The sequence below is a fragment of the Labrus mixtus genome, chromosome 7 (assembly GCF_963584025.1).
Source record: "Labrus mixtus chromosome 7, fLabMix1.1, whole genome shotgun sequence".
NCBI lineage: Eukaryota > Metazoa > Chordata > Actinopteri > Labriformes > Labridae > Labrus > Labrus mixtus.
The window spans coordinates 9,303,157-9,318,119 of NC_083618.1; the positions used below are offsets into that span (position 1 = coordinate 9,303,157).

At 40.4% G+C, this 14,963-nt stretch overlaps 3 protein-coding genes across 3 annotated transcripts in view; 1 reads left to right on the forward strand and 2 right to left on the reverse strand.

Moving 5' to 3' along the window:
* Nucleotides 1–28: 28 nt before the first annotated feature.
* LOC132977789 (N6-adenosine-methyltransferase TMT1A-like) lies at nt 29–1,602 on the reverse strand. The gene is made up of 2 exons (XM_061042630.1): nt 1,006–1,602; nt 29–348 (listed from the first exon to the last, which is right to left on the reverse strand). Exons 1-2 carry the CDS (start codon nt 1,501–1,503, stop codon nt 112–114), a joined length of 735 nt encoding a protein of 244 aa, XP_060898613.1. The 5' UTR covers nt 1,504–1,602; the 3' UTR covers nt 29–111.
* Nucleotides 1,603–3,088: 1,486 nt separating this feature from the next.
* Nucleotides 3,089–5,999, reverse strand: LOC132977790 (N6-adenosine-methyltransferase TMT1A-like). Its single transcript, XM_061042631.1, has 2 exons — nt 5,490–5,999; nt 3,089–4,259 (listed from the first exon to the last, which is right to left on the reverse strand). The coding sequence occupies exons 1-2, from the start codon at nt 5,982–5,984 to the stop codon at nt 4,026–4,028; spliced, it is 729 nt and encodes a 242-aa protein (XP_060898614.1). The 5' UTR covers nt 5,985–5,999; the 3' UTR covers nt 3,089–4,025.
* Nucleotides 6,000–9,956: 3,957 nt separating this feature from the next.
* Nucleotides 9,957–14,963, forward strand: part of scn8ab (sodium channel, voltage gated, type VIII, alpha subunit b) — a 56,443-nt gene continuing 51,436 nt past the window's right edge. Inside the window, exons 1-2 of the mRNA XM_061042633.1 lie at nt 9,957–10,093; nt 13,815–14,152. Coding sequence (XP_060898616.1) covers nt 13,871–14,152 — 282 coding nt within the window. The 5' untranslated portion in view covers nt 9,957–10,093; nt 13,815–13,870. The remainder of the gene's footprint in view (nt 10,094–13,814; nt 14,153–14,963) is intronic.

Here is a 14,963-nt window from a genome sequence, read left to right on the forward strand (position 1 = left end):
TGTACACTTAACAAGGGTTTAGGCAAAATCTTTTTTCTTTTACTGACAGCTTGAATGCAAATATACTTTATGAAACCCATCAAGCAACTTCAAGTTGTTGCTTTTTCCCAGTCATTTTATGGAGTATCCCATGATATGTGGTCTTATCATCAGAGTCACTTCTGGGGCCTCTATGTGTTTCAGGTTAAGTTCAGAGAAACCTGCTGCTTCTAGTTCCTTCCATGTTTCTCTGGTAATCCTGCACCCGTCCCCAAGATAATACCAGAAAGGCTCTAGCACATGCTGGAAGAAGTACGTCCAAGAGGAGGGATTAGAGATGACATGTTCCAAAAAGAAGAAGCCTCCACCCTGAGATGGAAGAGGCAACAAAAGCAGATTATTACGTCAAATCAGGTTTTGCAACTTCAGTAGTGATGCATGTTTTAGTTGAAAGTGAATGAAGAAGAGAAGCAACTTTAACTACCAACTTTGACCAGAGGTTATATGTATGTTTTTTAACTTTAAAATGTAACAGACACAGCAGAGTGGCAACATTTACATTTTCTTATCTTCATTCCTTAATGACTCAGAATGAAGATGCATGACCATATTCACTATACTAGCAAAAGAAAATGATGTGTTACAGTTCAGAATTTCATGTTTGCCACTTGGGTGGCCAATCAGATTTCTAGGATGGCCCTGACCAACCCTTACCTCCGTCCCTGTTCAATATATTTTAAACATTTCATTTATATTAAGCAATACCCTTACGTTTTGACTAATAAACTCTAAATATATTGAATTGATTTTTCAGTTGCTACACTTCAGTGCATATAAAAAACGAATGCCCATTATTTATCAAGCAAAATTGCCTGGCGGATTTTGTCAAATTGTGTTTTGTGCCCAAAGGCACCCTTAAATTTTAATCTTGATCAGCTCCTGTGGCCGGTAGTTAAGTTATTCATGTGCCTGAAGCCACAAATAGAATATTCCCTGGAGCACTTGAAGTAGGCATTTTGAACTTACTGGTTTGAGGACGCGCCGCACCTCGTGCAGCACCTGCAGCGCGTTGTTAACAGAGCACAGTACCAAGGTGCAGACTACCACGTCCACGGACTCGTCCTTTACTTCCTTCATGTCCTCCCCACGCGCCACTATAAACTCGTCATACGTCAGGTGCGTGTTTGAGCCCATGCTCAACCGCAGGTATTTCTCAAAGTGCGGGTTGGGGTCAGTGCAGATCACCGTGCATCCGTAAGGGTAAAACTTGAAGTTTGCTCCGCTGCCACAGCCGATCTCCAGCAGCCGAAGAGTACCATCGGTGTTTGCAAATTTAGCTACGTTTCGAAAAAGCTCTCTCTTCATTTCGTTCATTTTGTCGTTGTACGAAAATGTTATGTTATAGGCCAGCAAGGGGAATACGCGCTTGTACATACCGTACAGACCTGCGATCTCGAGCAGATGTAAGGGTAAAGTCATCACTAAACAAAGTAATCTGCATAATTTCATGAAGCAGGAGCTCATTTTGTTGTTTACTTATAGTAGGCCTAGACCGAGCTGTCCAGCAGGCATCTAAAGAGAGGCACCTTAGAAGATCAAAAGATTACTCCCCTAATACCTGAGGGGAAATGTCAGTGTTGCACTGTAACCACAAGGTGACGCTAACATTCTGCAGTACCTGAGGTGAAAACAAGCCAGGTCCAACTTTCCTGTCAAGATCATCTCTTCGATCATTGCACAGAGAAATAAAACATGCAACAAAATGAAACTATTTTATGAACTAGCCTATCATGGACAGCTTTATTACGATAAAGATGTGTTATGTGCTTTTTATTGATACAGTTGTCGAGTTATAAAATATACAAATAGGTCATATGCTAGCACAGAGATGGACAGAGGTTAACAATAGACAAAAAATCCTGATGATGGCATTGTTTTGAAAAAAAACAAAACATTGCTATATATTTTTCATTTACAACTGCAAGATCACAGTAAGGATTGTAGGCTTTGTCATCTATGTTAAAGTTTGATATAATGATAGATCGCTAGATAGATAGATACTTTATTGATCCCGAGGGAAATTCAAAGCATCCAGTAGCAGGTTACAAAGACGTACATGACATGAAACATTTGTTACAAATTAAACCACAAAACCGACGCCCCCCTCCCATACATATATATTAACCCGAAAAAAAGATTTAAAGAATACCCCTAGATGAATCAAACTTAAACTGTGCAATTAAAAATAGACTTATACAAGAAATGTTATTAAAGAGCCCATATTATGCCCTTTTTGGGGTTCGTATATTTAATCTATGTACCTACTAAAGTATGTTTACAATAGCTAAAGTTCGAAAAAAGTGTCTGTTTTCATTTACTGCTGCTCCATGCACCGGCTCGCTTCTGACTCTCTCTCTAAGGCTCTGATGTGCCCACGTTCAGAGTCCCCACGTGTGCCAAGTCTGATCTGATTGGTCGGCCTGTCGGCTCTGCCGTAATTGGTCAGTCGCTCGCGGTTCTCGGAAATGTCAAGCCCCTTTCACCGTATTGGGAATGCAGCCACTTTGGCTCCGAGGGGAGCAAAAACATTAGCACCTTAGCACTACTGTGCTACCGCAGGCTACGGCATATCGTGGGCGTGCTACAGAAGTTAATGGGCCTGCAACATGAGCTGCTGGGCATGCCACAACGAGCCAATGGACTTAGATCAGTGATCTCACACTGACAAGACGTCACACTGGCAAATCTTTTTTGAGGGGGGCTAGAGCCGAGCGTTACATGCGGCTAATGCTGCAGCTAACAGGAGGACGTAGGAGAAGCCGCGTTTACGTGGACTTTGAACTTGGAAAACACACTAAAGAGCATATAAAACCATAAAAAGCATAATATGACCCCTTTAAGTCAAGTCACTAGTCTACACTTAACATAGATTTTTTTTAGTAGCAGCCATATTGGATCTGAACTGGGGCTACTTTTTTTTCTCAGAGTCGTAATTACGACTTCAGGGTGCGTTAGAGTTGACACTTCCGAATGGGAACTGGGAATTTCCCACTTATGAGATCAACTGGAACGACCCAAAAATAGTAGCCCAAGTTCATATCCAATATGGCTGCTACTATTTTCGGTCAGAAACGTGCATCGAAAGGGATGTTTAAGATGCAACTGTTGAGTTTATTAGCAGCTTAGTCGTCTTTTTGTGTAATTAAATCAATTAAAGTTCTCTCTGTGGAGGTGTGTCACCAGTGGACAAAACTATTTCATTGGAAATGTATAATGACTTTTTATGTGCTGGTGCCCAACCACATAAAGCAGGTTCCATTTTTATTATTTTCACCCCTGCCCCTCAAACATCCTGAGTTTGCCACTGGTTTCATATGCCTCCCACGATAAACCCAACACTTTGCTCCCAGTGTCCAACCTTTGCATTAAGCAAAGTGAACGCTTTTCTGACTTCATACAGGTTAAAAAATACATACAATAATGACAATTAAAAGAAGCATTGTTATTTACCCAACCTCCCGCTCTCACCTTGTAGAAAAAAACTATGCTTTCAGTCAAGGAAGTATCACAAACAGTCTCACGGATCATAGGGACATGGCAATGAAGTGACAGCAACATCACCACTTTGGGATCTCAGCGCATGTTGGTAGACCCAGCAAATTCAAAAAAATGTCAGTGTTGCACTTTCGTGACAAGTTGACGCAAATAGCCTACAAAGCTCCAGGTGAGATACTGCTAGATGAAATCATGAGGCCCTGGACCAGCTTTTCTGTTTGTGTAATCTCAAAGGTCACTAAAAAGTAAATTTAAACATGGAATAGAATTCAATAATTTTACAATGATCACAATCAGCAGTAAGGCAGCCAAAATGTGTCTCTTTATTGGTTTAATTGTCAAGTGACGTACTGTATAATAGTAAAGTATATCAAAGGAAAAGGTGTTATCTCAATCAGTCTGGATCAATCTTATTGCAAAGAAAGACACACTAATGCAGCACAAATTCACACTCTGGTTTTTGCTCACTAATACAGTTAACCATATAGAATCTATTTGACAGCAAAGCCCATGATGTGCGGTTTGATGATGAAGATGAGAGGTGCTTCCACATGTCTAAGTTTGAGATCAGAGAATCCAGCTGACTCCAGATACTTCCAAGTCTCACGGACGACTTCACATCCGTCACCAAAGTAGTACCACGCAGGCTGGAGAACATGCTGGAAGAAGTATGCCCAGGTGGAGGGGTCTGCCACAACATGCTCCAAGAAAAAGAAGGCTCCACCCTGCAGAGAAAAGATACAAGATTTGTTGCATGACTCAAGATGTCACTTATTTAAAAAAAATACAAATCAAGTCAAACCTAAGATTCTGGATGGTGCATGTACGTATTTAAGTGTCTCCATTTATGCTAGAAGGCGGGCCGTGTCATATTTTCATTAGCCAAACAATTAATAAAACACCAAGAATATGAGTTAATGACAAATCCCCTGGTACCAATTTAAAGATAAGAATTCCTAGTTTGATGCCACCTTTAGTTAGTGAGGGACTGGGTGTAGTAGGGCTACAGTGTGCGAATCACTGAGGCTGCACGCATCTTCTAAAAGCTGTGACACTGTGTGGCAGGTATTGCTGATTACTTCCTGACTCTACGGGAGACTCCATGCTCATGCCCCACAGGGGGGTCTCATCACCAATCTGGCTGAGATAAGTAAACTATATTTTTTTATGTTTATGTTTATGTATTGTGTTGTGTTGTTAGTTTAGTCCTGAGTGATGGACGCTGTGCTGTGCATTGATTGCAGTGTGTTAGTGTGGAGTGTTTCCTAAGGGTGTGTTTATTTTACTCACTTGCTCTTTTTAAGGGTTGTCAGGTGGCCACCTTGGCCAGATTAGGTTTATCTCAGTTGGCCCCTTTTATACCAGGGTTTACATATTGTTTTAATGAAAAAATATTGTTTATAAAGTCTATATTTCTGTAACGTAAAGTGTGCTGTGAATTGATCTTGCATCTGACACTTCTACAATCTGACTATTATCTACAGCATGCAGCTTATCAAAAAGTCCATTGAAAGAAATTATTAATCGTTAAGTGTGGAAAATCACATAAAATGATGAAAATCTTCATTGAATATCACACAGCCTAAAAAAATCATCTTAAAACTATTTCCTAACTCACAAGTCCAAAGTCCCAAAGATCCTTTTTGAACTTTAAGAAATGAAAAAGTCATCATCTTTAAATTGAAGAAGCTAGGACCTGCAAATTTTGGACACACTCACTCTAGGAAAATATTTTTGAACAACTAAATCAAACAGTATTAAGACCATTACTTACTGTCAAAAATGGTTTTGTAAAACATATGGAACAATCGATGCAGCTGTAAGCCTAGGCTATTTATTGTGCAACTTTAACTGTTGCAGAACAGTAGCAGTGTTATTATAATAGTAGCCTCAATAACATTAAAGATGACTGCGAAACAGCGTTATATAAAATACGGAAGAAAGAAAGGACTTACTGGTCTCAGTATGCGGTAAACCTCTCGCAGAGTTTGCGGGATGTCGTTGACAGAGCAGAGCACCAGGGTGCAAACAACAACGTCTATCGATTCGTCCTCCACTGCCCCCATGTATTCCCCCGATGCCACAACAAACTTCTCGTACGTCAGCTGGTCGTTCTCGGCCATGCTGGTCTTCAGATATTTCTGAAAATGGGGGTTTGGATCTGTGCAGACCACCTTGCAACCAGGCGGATAATACTCAAAATTCGCGCCTGTGCCGCAGCCAATCTCTAAAACAGTGAGCTGCTTTCCAGGTCTTTTGAACTCTGAGAGACTGCGAAACAGCTCTGCCTTCTTGTCGTGCATTTTCTTGTTGTACGATATACAAAGTCGATATAGACAAATCGGGAAGACTCGCTTGTATAATTTGTATAAACCGACCGCTTCGATCAGGTGGAGAGGCAAGCATAAGACGTTTACCAGCAGAGTGCAGATTCGCATTATAAGAGCCATTCCTGCAAACTTACACGACTGGCTGTCAACAACAAACTGTCAAGTTAGCTGACAAGTTATTAATTCAAGGAGCTTGGAAAGGACGTCCGGCTATACTTTCAAAATAAAAGCAGACAACAGTTAACGCACATAGAGAAGTGGTCTATTACACTGTGTTGACACCATAGACTGTAAAAAGAAAGTTGACACTAGTACATTTTTCGCTTATTACAAGCTGTCATTGCAAATAAACTACTTATTGTTGGCCTACTCATATTATAGGTAGCCCTACTTTTTCATGACTTCATATGCTGTCATCGGAAAAAGCCTTTGACACAAAAGCCATTGGACAAAATGGTAAACTTCAAGTGTTGCAGTAGCTAATAGTACAATTGGTGGAATTAAATGTTTTAGGCCAGTTCCTAAATGTATCAGTGGCAAGCGTTATGTGTTATAGCTTAACTAGCCTATGTCTAAATTTCCCATATAGTCTGTAGCAGTCCTACTTCTTAATCTTCCTTGGGTTGCGCAAAGGCAAAAACACCCAGTTCCAGGTTAGCTCTTTAGTCATTTATTCTGCAAGCACCAACAGCTTCCACTTCGAGGGGGGATTGTCCCCCTTTGTGTCCTTATGTTCGAAAGAAACACTGCGAAAGTGCCCTCTTAGATGCACCTGTGGTATGTAAGATATGAATAAGAGCCCTCCAGTGTGCCCTTCCAGTGGACAAATCATGGTGGTGATCCCTCTTAGTGGACAAAACATGATTAAGCACTCTCCAGGGTGCCCATCCAGTGGATAAATCATGGGGGCGTGTCCTCCAGGGTGCTAGTCCCGTGGACCAAAAGTTGTAACGGCCCTCCAGTTGACAAAACTATTTAATTGGAAATGTATAACGACTTTTTATGTGCTGGTGCCCAACCACATAAAGCAGGTTCCATTTTTACTAAAAAGTAAATGTAAACATGGAATAGAATTCAATAATTTTACAATGATCACAATCAGCAGTAAGGCAGCCAAAATGTGTCTCTCTATTGGTTTAATTGTCAAGTGACGTACTGCATAATAGTAAAGTATATCAAAGGAAAAGGTGTTATCTCAATCAGTCTGGATCAATCTTATTGCAAAGAAAGACACACTAATGCAGCACAAATTCACACTCTGGTTTTTGCTCACTAATACAGTTAACCATATAGAATCTATTTGACAGCAAAGCCCATGATGTGCGGTTTTGATGATGAAGACGAGAGGTGCTTCCACATGTCTAAGTTTGAGATCAGAGAATCCAGCTGACTCCAGATACTTCCAAGTCTCACGGACGACGTCACATCCGTCACTAAAGTAGTACCACGCAGGCTGGAGAACATGCTGGAAGAAGTATGGTCTAGGAGGGGTCTACATCTGTTGATGATGAAACTGAGGAGCCTAGTCCCAGTGATGTGGTTTCTTGGGCTTTGACTGCTTCTAAGATCGTTTGGCTTGCAACCCCATTGGAAATCCCAAGCTCACCAGAAGGGGTCTGGGCAGGTATTTTGGCCCCGGAGGTAGTGTGATAAGACAGACTGTTTACGCCCTTCAATTCAGATGCTTGTGCAGCTCAAGCAGGAAATGCTTTTGCTAAGCTGTTAGCAGCTATAAGAAAGACTGCTAACATGTGCAAAGAGATGATGCCTTTTCCCCTTACTCCCAACTTACCCAAGACGTTGGGGCAGCTTTGCTAAGAAAGAAGAGGCCAATGTCAGAGTCAGACAGGGTCAAATTCATAAATCTGTAATCCAGGTTTTATTGATGCAATGCTGTATTCAAGTAGTCTAAAGTTCAAGGTACTGCATCTGAACTGGAATGTAGCTAAATGACTTAATGTGTAATCACAAACTGGGTTAACGTGATACTGTGTTGAGAGTACTTAGGCACTGGCTTAACCTGTCAGAAGAATACTGTAAATGTATTGTCCAGTACCCAAACATGACCATTTTCAACCAGAGTGCAGTCCAAGAGCCAAAGAATTGTGTCCTCTTAAAAACAATCTTAATGAGTATGATTGTAAGAAAATATTTTTGCTTTGCTTTGACAGGACAGCTGAAGATAACAGAGATGTGTTGAGAGAGAGAGTGGGTGGATGACGTGCACCACACAACGTCGAAACCTGGAATTGAACCTGGACCAGTGCAGGGACTACCATGTGTGAGGGGAACTGCAGCCTTTGGTATCTGCTCTACCATCTAAACTAAACCAGCACGCCTTGACTTTTCCTTAAAGCTGAATACTTATCGGCTTCAAATGTTGCTTTTTCCGTCTATTTTCCTGTAAGAAAAGATGTTCCGGTGGATTATTGTTTTGTGCTAAAAACACACAAAACAAGGGGGAAGGAGTTAGTCACCTACTGAAAATATTTCCAGCTGAGTCTTATTATGGCTGTAAATGACCAAATAATCTAGTCCTTGACCTTATTCTTTTTAACATCAAGCTCAATAGATTTGTTATGCCTAGTTGACCACACTGAGTATCTTTTAGTGTTGCGAACCATTTGAATTCCTGAACAACAAAGCTGCAGGTCCTAAAATGTCCACAAGATAGAGACATTGTTGAGTCTTTTTCAAAATACTGTGTTAGTTCCCCTAACCTAGTAATATGAACGTTAAAGGCTTTGAAATAAGGGTCACAACACAAGTCCATGTTTGTTCCCACTGCACAAAAGTTGTTCCTGCATTAGACAGTATTTAACATTTACAGTAAAACATTAACACTTTTAAAAATGGAAACATAAAATGACTCCCTGTTTGGAGAGTAACCCATATCCAATTCTTTATTATGTCTTTTATGTCTCTTATAAGTAAGTAATATTGTTTTTTAAGACATCATCTTGTAAAATGATCTGTATTGATTAAGTCATGAAGATTCACTTGATCCAGTTTCAAATACCACTTCCTCCTGAGTGAACAGTAAGGGTAGATTTTCCCTTTTTAGTAAGAAAATAACTATCACATACTACAGGAGCCATAGGAATGCCACAATATAACCAATACATTTGACTAATTTAGGATCATGATCTATTTAAAAAAAGGTTTAACAGAAAATGCTTTGCCTTGCATGCTTTTGAATAATAATTGCATGATTCCATGCAGTTTTGCCCACAAATGTAATTACAATTACAACAGTGGTATTATGCAATATCAGAGATTTTTATGGGAAATACAAGATCATGGCTCTTGATGACATCAAATCTGTTGTCAGCAGGAAGTATAATGTGGATCTAGTTACAGAATTACTGAGGTTTACACTTGAATTCAGAGACATTTGAAACTTTGTTCAGAAGGTTTATTGGGGTGGATTTCAGTCATCTAAATAGACTGTTTTTCTTTACATTTAGACAATTACAATTTGTACAGCACATATTAGGTAAATTTAATTCAGCTGCTTCAGTTTCAGGGTCCTGTTCATGTTTGCTTATACCTCAAATTATACACAAGTTTTTGATTAATGTCCGTTTAACCAGGCAGGTGCAACTCAACAAAAATCCAAGAACTGAATTAACTTTTAAATAACATATGATTTTTAGTCATGCATATAGACCATCATAGCCAACACTAAAGTTCAATTATTTTTTCTGTTGCACAAATAAAGTGCACATTCTTAAGGCATTGTAAGCATGGGTTAAGAGTGAGTGTTGGTGTCCTTTTACATTATATATTACAGGTTACATAAACTCTTATTATTAGCTCAAATGGTCCTAAATGTGTCTTATTATGGTCTTATTAGACATAAATATCAGATTATTTAAATTAATATGTAGGCTAGTTATACACAGGTTTAGGACACATCTAGATGAACAAAAAATATTTTGCCAAATGTAATACCAATCCCATCTCGAATATCAATGACTGCTGTTAGCCTACATGAACAGTGTTTTTTCTGCTTACGATGCTGCGGTCTCTTGTCCGTTATTGAAACTAAAGGCATTTACCGACACTCCCTAACAATTTGCTGAGAGTCATCAATTATGCAGGGTAGCCGCACGCACTGGGAAGGAAGATAGCAGCAACAATATGGCGACAGCCGCAGTTACTCTCTTCTCTTTTCTACATCTGCAGTTCAGAAACGGCTGTCTGGATTTCTGTTAATGCGAGAAAAAGTAAGTAGACAATCTGTTTTCTTTTTTGCCATGGATTTTATGTCGTGGGATGGATCGCAGTCCTACTTTGTCGACTGACTGCATCCGACTGCCGCAGAGCGGTCCCTCTCAGCATCTTTTCCGTGCTCTCGATGGAGGGCTCAATGCCAGTACATAATATGTATGCGAGAAAATACTAAGAAGTAGGTAGGATGTGATTTTCAGAGAGAAAACATGCAATTTAGGTGTGTTATGACAGAAACCAGTCAGACAGCTTGTTATTTTGGGTGTTGGCCTGCCGCTGGATGGGATGACATTTCAGTGTGTCAGTATGGGAAACATACGCATACGGGATGGGGAAGAAGTTAAATCACGTCAAACTTCTCTGAGTGGTGACAATAACTCGCCGACATGTTCCGAATGCGTGAATAATGCGTCGCTGTCAAAGTATTTAATGTAGCGATTTTTGTCGCTACCATTATTTTTTATAACTATGGTAGTTTTACACCCCCTCACCCGCCCCCATTCTCCACCTCTTCGCCCCCCCTCCTCCCTTCCTTCCCCTTGGAGACTGAATTGCGTGAGGAGGAAGGTGCGTCTTTACTTTGGCAGTCCTCAAAGGGGCCGTGGCACCCATTTCTGGTATTTTCTAGCAGTATCCCCATAAAAAATCCCTTTGTATGTGGTGACTTTGTAAACCCGCATTATATGGAACCCTTGGATCTTTGCTGCTTAATGATAATACATTGCTATAGGGGTGTGGTATAGCTTTAAGGCCATTTTAGTTTCTTTTTTTTCCTTTTCTTTTTCGCTGTAAATCATTGAACCCGGTTTATTGTAATAGTATGCATTGTATGGAATTGCTGCTTTGCGTTAAGGCTAAGGATTAGTTGTCAGTACACGGCTTGTGCATTCTTTTGACCTAGTAGTTTGTTAGCTTGAGAAGCTAGAGCCCATAGCAGCAATAAACCACACTGCAGTATTTCAGGCTTTGGCCCTATAGCACACCAGCGCCTCGCTATTATTCACTGGACTATTCTAAGGTTGAATGTCTGTTTGGCCTGCATGATACAAAGTTATTTTTAGCTTTACATGTGTTCACCTCTAAATTGGCCGTATGTCCCATGTTTCATCATTTCCCCATTTTCTCTTCTAACCAAATCGTGTTTTAAAGATATGCCATAACTCATCAACATTTCCAGTCACTAAATCACAAGTTTGCTGAAATTGACTCAGCTCAGACATGAAGTACGTGGCATCCACCCCAATATGATATGCGGGGTTATTTGAGGCCTCTTTAATATTTGCTCTCTCTGAGAGGAGCTGCATTCAAGGGCCTGTACGGCTCACGTAACATCAGTGATGCTGTGGAGTTGCACAGGACATACAGTTAAAGACAGGCACTCGCCTGTTTAGACCACGCTGCAGGAAATAAGGGATCTTACAAAAACGGATTTTCGACTCTGATGTAAGTTCCCTAGACTCCATCACCTCCTCACCGCGGTGTCTGCTTAGCTCCATCAGTTGTCAGGGTGCATATGAGCAGAATAGAAGATTTATCCAGTGACGGGACGGAAGCCGTGGTGCGTTTGGATGCCTTTTCTTCGTCACAGAGGACGCAGCATACAGGAGCATTTCTGCCACTCGCTGCTGATCAGAACCGGACAGCGACAAGCAGTTTTTTTTTTTTTGCCGAGGGCAAACGAGGCTGTCTGATGTGTTAGTTTTCTCTGTCATTCTTCAATTTGTTGTTATTTAATTTCCAGATTCACTTGATTCATCGCGGATTTAGGCTAAAAGAAAACGTGGGCGGTTATATGTTTCGCGCTTTTATTACCGTTTAGCCTACGTGCAAAGGCTTTCTAGAAATTGTTTTAAGCCTGAAGCAGGATAAGCTGTATATTTTTTTTTTTTTTAGCCTACATGTGTTTACGAGCCCACGTTTAAGGTCTTATAAAGTGTGATTTCATTTGACCTACTGAGTTAGTGGACATCGAAAGCATCATCTGCAAAATATCAGGTTATTCCCCTTTGGTCGCCTTTAAGTGTATCTTTTTTAAGGATCTACCCAATGTTATTCGTAAAGTCTACATGTAACCTACTGCTGGCGATGCTGTTGCACCCTGCTTTGAATCACCTTGACGGTCCAGTTGGTGTAGCATCGGCGGAAGGAGACTTGGAGGTTGTGCCGAGCTTCGGTTACGTGCATCGGACTTAGAACCTCTTCTGGTCGGCTGAGCTGCTTGTTATTATCGGAGATACTGTCTGAGCTCATTCATTCATTTTCAGGTCTGTAACACTGTCGTCAAGTCATGAATGTTGCACACACTGCCTCCTTTTTGAGAGCCCGAGTAGACAGTCTAATACAGTGTTATCGAACAGAAAACTAGGGGAAGGAATTCATTCGTAGGAGCCTGGAGAGATGCATCTGATAACGTTATTACAGCCCTTCTGTTTAAACAACGAGTCAGAGGTTAAATAATTAGCAGTAATATTTTATCGGCTAACCTTTTTTTAAACCACTTTAGCAGTCAATGTCTCTTAATTAGCAGTGTATAAATAATTATTTTCCCTGTCATTGTTTTGTATTCATACAGTAGGATAACCTACCTTGGAGAGCAGATTGGATGTCACTGTAGGCTAAAACATGGGCCAGCTGACTTCTGTAAAGGTTCAACATTTTCCCAATCCATAAAAGGAACATGGATGGGTTTGTTGCACAACTAAAAATAACAAATTTACAAGTTAATACGCCTTTAACTCTGCTCAGCATCTTCAACATATGTAGGCTACTGTCGATATTTGGTCAATTCTAATCCAATAACCCAATCCATACTTTACAGGGTGAACAATTGTTTTTTTAACATATATCAATTGATTTGATTTGTAGATGGCAGAAAGTATCTCAACATCAAAACAAAGTCATAGCAATGACTTGTTGTTTAATAGCTATGCAGCACTTGACTCTTGTCTAACTAACAGCTTTTGGGAGATACTTCTGACTTTCTAATTTGTTGTTTTACTCTCAACCAAAGAGACTTCTGTCCAAGACAATGAGCTGCAGAAATGTTGAAGGAGACCACCAACATAGTCCCATCACATTTGTTTTTTGTTGATTGAACATTCCCTGTATACATTTTCATTCGCCATTGTTAGTTACAAAGCGCCTGCAAGTAATGCAGGATGTTGTGTGATATAGTTGTGAAATGGCAGACAGAGGAGTTCCTGATAGGATGAAAAGCAAATGACGTGTGATTATATCCACAAGAAGAGACATGTTTTCGTGCTGTTAGGTTAACAAATTTGAAGAAATCAGTTATGTCTGCAGTATGTTTTTGATACCGGAGTACAGCTTTTGGTGCCACAGGATCAGAGCTAAAGTCATTAAGGCTGATGGACAGATATCATGCTTACTGGCCCATGTTCCAATTGTTTGCACTTTTCCAGCTTTACTTAGCTTTGTTTGCTTTCTGTAGCAGAACTAGGAAATTCCATCTGCGAAGCTTTGTGCAACACTAATACAGAAAAGGGTTGCAAAGCCTCTGGTTAGGTATTAAAACACCCCATCTATTTGATCATCATTTTTTGTCACTGGCTTTCATGGCAAGATTATTATTCTTGAAGAATGATATTTTCCCTTCTTTCTCCATCTTGGTTCACTTATGACTTATCTCTTTGCTCAGCACCTTACATCTTCTCTTGCTCACTTCCTTACTCTGTGTCCCTTCTTCTCCTCTCTCAGAGCTGGATGTCTGGGATGGAAAACCAATAAAAAGGCAATAGCTGCAGGATGAAAACATGGCCGCACCCCTTTTTGCACCCCCAGGACCTGACAGCTTCAAGAAATTCACCCCAGAGTCACTCGCTAACATCGAGAAGCGCATCCAAGAAGAGAAGAACAAGAAACCACCCAAGCCAAGGTCGGACAGCAGTCACCGTGACACGTCTGACGAAAATGAGCTCAAGCCCAACAGTGACCTGGAGGCTGGGAAGAGCGTGCCCTTCATCTACGGCGATCCTCCTCCTGGCATGATTGCCATACCGCTGCAGGACTTAGATCCATACTATCAGAACGAGAAAGTGAGTTTGCACACAGGCCCAATACACCCCCCCCCCCACACACACACACACACACACACACACACACACACACACACAATCTATCAGTAACACTTAAATAGGGAAGCATTTTCTCAATGTATTAAAGACCCATGTGAATTTGCCAGCAGTGTAAACATATCAAATGATAAACAAAAGTATTGACAAATTATTATTATTTAGGTTTATATCATTTATTTTAATCCTAACGTACACGGGTGCATGGGAAAGCCTCTTTTTTTTTTTTAGTTCATCTGTTCAATTAAAGCACAACTGAGTTGCAGTGAAGTAGTCAACACTTCAGGCCTGCTGTGGAATGAAAATCTTGTGCAGTGGTAACATTCATAAAGGATTTTGCCACGTTGATTTCTTATCTGTTTGATGATTAACTGTGAAGAGGATGTAACAGCAGCAGGAAATGACAGATTCACCTCTGTCATCGCAGGCTATCATTTAAATTACAAATTGTATTATTTGTGACGAAAGACACTAGTGACACACGCACAACCTAAATGTAAATTGGATTTGATGTGTGCAGTTGAGTGGAACAGTCATAGTTTAGCTATTATTGTGCTTTATGGCTGTTCCTGTTTCATTTAGCATCTGACTAGTTTAGCTTAGCTTATATTTTAGTTCAGCTTAAAAAGAACTCAAAGAATAACAGCTCTGTTCTGAAACTCGACATTATTACCCTGTGTCATTCATGCACTAGGTCAATTAACTCATCATCATCGGTACTATAGGCTCTTTATGTTACTGTGCTCTTGTTGTTGTTGTTGTGGTCTGCATCCTG